Raw genomic sequence first — 4,211 nt, 5'->3', positions numbered from 1 at the left:
ACTCTTTATATCCTTATTAACGTTTAATTAAGCAATTGTTTCCTGATCCTCGCCGATGCCATCCCCGCTTCGAATTCCCTGGATCCACCAGGGCTGGACCCTGGCAGAAATTGAACTTGCTTGCAGAGAAATTTTTGAAGACAAAGAAATGACTTCCTGTGGATTCTGAGAAAAATGCTAATTTTTATTTATTTATTTATTTACCAGTTTGCAACAAGGTAATACTGCACTGCCACAGACTAAACTGAACCCGAGTAAATATCATTCAATTAATAGGATTAAATTTTTTAAAATTAACATCTTTTTAAAATTAAAATACAGGAACCACTGATCTTCTACCTTCACTAGCTCATATCAAGGCTGAAAATTTGGAATCTCCATTGACCAACCACTGTTCTAGCAATAGGATCCTAAAAGTTGCAGACTGGGATCTCTAAGAAACAGAGTCTGAAACAGAGATTTGAAAGCAGCAAGTTTATTAGGGAGTGCTCTCAGAATCAACACCCATGCGGGATGAAGGTAGAGGGCAAAGTGGAAATGTGATGGAGTCATGCAGAAACCGCAAATCATCTCACAGATAGGAATTCCTGAATCTGGGAGTACCCTTCATAGCTATCTTAAATTGAGGAAAGGGTGCCAGTCTATACCCTGAAAAAGATAAGTCATTGGAAAGCCCACCCATGGGAAGGGGCTATGACTCTGGAGATGGCAGTTCTTTAGCATGGTAGTTCCTGAAGCGGGGTTCAGCTGCCAGCTGTCAGCCCAAGACATTTCCAGCAGCTAGGGAAATAGATGTGTGGGTCCTGAAGGGGCAGCACTAGAGCAGCTACCAAATACAATTTCAAATTGAAGTGAGTGTGACACTGGCCATCAGATCTTTACCTAACAATTTTATCTACATTAAACAGAACTACTAAGAAAAAAATTATAACTGTTTTCTGGCTATCATAATAGAAATAAACTGACTCTGTCATTTCTAAAAATATGGTCACCAAGGCAAAGATATTTTTTATCTTTTATCTCTGGTCAGATTTTATATACCAGTGTTTTTCAGCAAAGCTAGATATGTTAAGTTGACTTAGAAGATTTGTTCATTTCCATTGGTTTGTCCCATTTTCAGCACCTAGACGACACTCTTACAAGTGACATTTTGCCTCTGCAGGACCACCCCATGGGATCAGCTAGATTCTGGAGACTGCAGAAGCTGCGTTTGAAATGCAGGCTATACCTGATCTTTAGCATAGAAGGCCAGAGTGCTGTGAAAGGATAAGGGAGAGAGAACCAGAGCATATGAAAGCATCACCTTCTGTGATGCTCAGACATAAAGTGCTGTTTTTTAAACTCAGGTTTTAAGTTGGGAATATCTAAGAAGAAATTTCTGAAGATTAACCACTGAAAGTTTAGGTGATTTTTGTTGTTAAGTTGCTGAATTGTGTTCAATTCTTTTGTGACCCCATGGACTGTAGCCCACCAGTTTCTTCTGTCTGTGGGATTTCCCAGGCGAGAATAGTGGAGTGGGTTGCCATTTCCTTCTCCAGGGGATCTTCCTGACCCAGGGGTCAAACCTGCCTCTTCTGCACTGGCAGGCAGATTCTTTACCATTTAGCTTCTGGGAAACCATGATAGCTTAGGAGCTGACTGGAAAATTTTTTCATTAAATCAAGCTTCAGACTTTGTCTTATTAACAAATGACTTCAGAAGCTGCAGTTAAAGTGCTTACATTTATAACACTACTTCAAAGATTTAGGTCTACTCTGCAAAAGGAACTCTGATTCTTCTTGGCTCCTCCCAGCCTCCATCCTCTTTCACTCCTGTGTTGGAGGTATGAAAGCATTAAACTGTTTATCATGATCTCCTTTCCCAAGGAGTTTTCTCACTAGTTTTTACCTAGGCATCTTGGGACTGGACAACCCACCTCTGTGCTCTCAGTAGCTGAAGATCTTTTGCATTACCACATATGTACTCCTCATTTCCAGAAATAGTCAGTTAGGGCAGTTCTGTCCACTTGGAGAGTGGGTTTTTTTGTTCGTTTGTTTGCCTTTTGAAGATCCCTCAGGCTGTGGTGGGATATTAGCAAGCAGCAAAATCAGATTACAAAAAGCCTTCAACATCCACAGAAAAGGACATGCATGTGTCTCCACACTTACTTGTTAAATAAATTTTGCACAAATTACTCCTACGCCCTTAACCACCACAACAGAGGTTTTTCTGAGGTGGTTTCCAAGCACTTTATTTATTAGCCTTTTAGAACTCTGCTGAATTTTGTCTTACTGTAGTTGTATAATCCAACATATTCTCAGGACATATTTAGATATGTATGTACATGAGTGTGTGACAGAATATGGGTATGAATGACCCACACAGATAAATCTTTTCCCTGTATTCTTAAGGGTATGATAAGTCATTTTCTATTCTCTCTTAAGGAGAACACAGAGAAGCATGACTAACTCAAATGGAAGCCTCCAGTTTTAGGACCCAATTCAGTCTATTCTTGATCCCATACTGAGCAGCATTACTAAAACAGCATTAAAATTAATATATGTTTATGAAATGAGAGAAAAGGCCTTCCACAACTCTCCTCACTAAGAGGAGAGGGGCTTTCGCCCCACGGCTCTGCACAAAGCATCTTTGACATCCTGGTTCCTCAGACTGTACACGACAGGGTTTAGCAGAGGGGTGATCACTGTGTAGGTCACTGAGATGAGTCTGTCCTGCCCCAGGGAACTCTGGGACTTAGGCTTCAGGTAAATGATAGAGGCACAGCCATAGTGGATGATGACCACGATGAGGTGGGAGGCGCAGGTGGCAAAGGCCTTCTTCCGACCCTCAGCTGAAGCAATCTTGAGGATGGTGGAGATGATGAGGACATAAGAGATGAAGACCAGTCCCATGGGTACAACAAGGACACAAATACTGACAAAAACGTTGATGATCTCATTGACAGTGGTATCTGTGCAGGCCAGCTTCAGCAGGGGTCTCACGTCACAAAAGAAGTGAGAGATGACAAAGGCATCACAGAAGGGCAGGCCAAACACAGACGTTACCTGGACAATGGCCATACTCAGGCCAATTCCCAGGGACCCAGTTGCCAACTGGATACAGGCCTCTTTACCCATGATGACCGAATACCGTAGAGGGTTGCAGATGGCCATGTAGCGATCATATCCCATGGCTGTGAGCAAGAAGCAGTTATTGATACCAAAGGTTAGATAGAAAAAGAGCTGAGTGGCACAGTCTTGGAGAGAAATGGTCTGATGAGGACTCAGGAGGCCAGAAAGCATACAGGGAATGATGGCCACAGTATAGCAGGTCTCAGAGATGGACAGCATGCTTAGGAAAAAGTACATGGGAGTATGAAGATGATGGTCCAGGCGAATAATAGTCAAAATAACGGCATTGCCAGAGAGAGTCAGCAGGTACAAAGTTAGAAAGACAACAAAGAAACCAAGCCTGTGCTGCCACCCAAAGCTGGAGAAACCTTCAAAAAGGAACTCAGCCACAGAAGTGGAGTTTGGCTTTGGCATTGAGGGAGACTGAGGTCTAGAAGAGCTCAGCAAAGGAAAGAAAGGTATGATGAGTTAATCATGAAAGATAATAGGCTGGACCAAGGCCTTCAGTGAAGGGTGTGTCCATTTTATGAGCAATGCCTGAGCCCTCAAGAGTCATCAGTGTTCAGGTTAGACCACATGCTCAGAGCCATCACTTTCCCCTCTCTTTTCTTTAGTACTATAAAGGTTTTATGCCAGGACCCTGGGGTTTATGGCAGAAATAGACCTGAGAAAGAAAAGAGAGGCACATCAAAAGGCAGATTTGTAGAAATAATTACCCAGCCATGGAAGAGGTGAGTCCAGGTTCAGGAAGACACCCAGCTCTAAAGTTCTTCCTCCAACACTCTTTTTTTTTTCTTTTTTTTTTGCAGGACAGAAGATACTTACAGCCAATAAACATATGAAGACATATTCAAATCTCAGTATTAATTAGGGAAATGCAAGGCAAGATGGTGACATATCATTTTAGACTCATTCAACTGTCAAAAATAAACTGGCCAAAGCAAGTGTCCTCCTCCAGCACTTTTGATTTAGCCCCCTCAGCATCCAGTGGGGAACAGTAATCTAAGTGAAAGACAAAAGACACTCACAGCTGATATTCTTTCAATACTGTCAGAATGCTCTCTCAAGACCAAGTGTCCTGCAAGGGTCCTAGGATGACTT

The 4,211-nt window shown here is 42.2% G+C and overlaps 1 protein-coding gene across 1 annotated transcript; it reads right to left on the bottom strand.

The window, feature by feature from the left end:
• Nucleotides 1-2,225: 2,225 nt before the first annotated feature.
• LOC133245257 (olfactory receptor 10J3-like) lies at nt 2,226-3,809 on the bottom strand. The gene has a single exon (XM_061413196.1). It carries the CDS (start codon nt 3,522-3,524, stop codon nt 2,583-2,585), a length of 942 nt encoding a protein of 313 aa, XP_061269180.1. The 5' UTR covers nt 3,525-3,809; the 3' UTR covers nt 2,226-2,582.
• Between the last annotated feature and the right edge of the window lie 402 nt (nt 3,810-4,211).

This window comes from Bos javanicus, chromosome 3 (assembly GCF_032452875.1).
Source record: "Bos javanicus breed banteng chromosome 3, ARS-OSU_banteng_1.0, whole genome shotgun sequence".
NCBI classification, from domain to species: domain Eukaryota; kingdom Metazoa; phylum Chordata; class Mammalia; order Artiodactyla; family Bovidae; genus Bos; species Bos javanicus.
The sequence above is the reverse complement of the archived record's forward strand: the minus strand, read 5'-3'. Positions and strand labels throughout refer to the sequence as shown.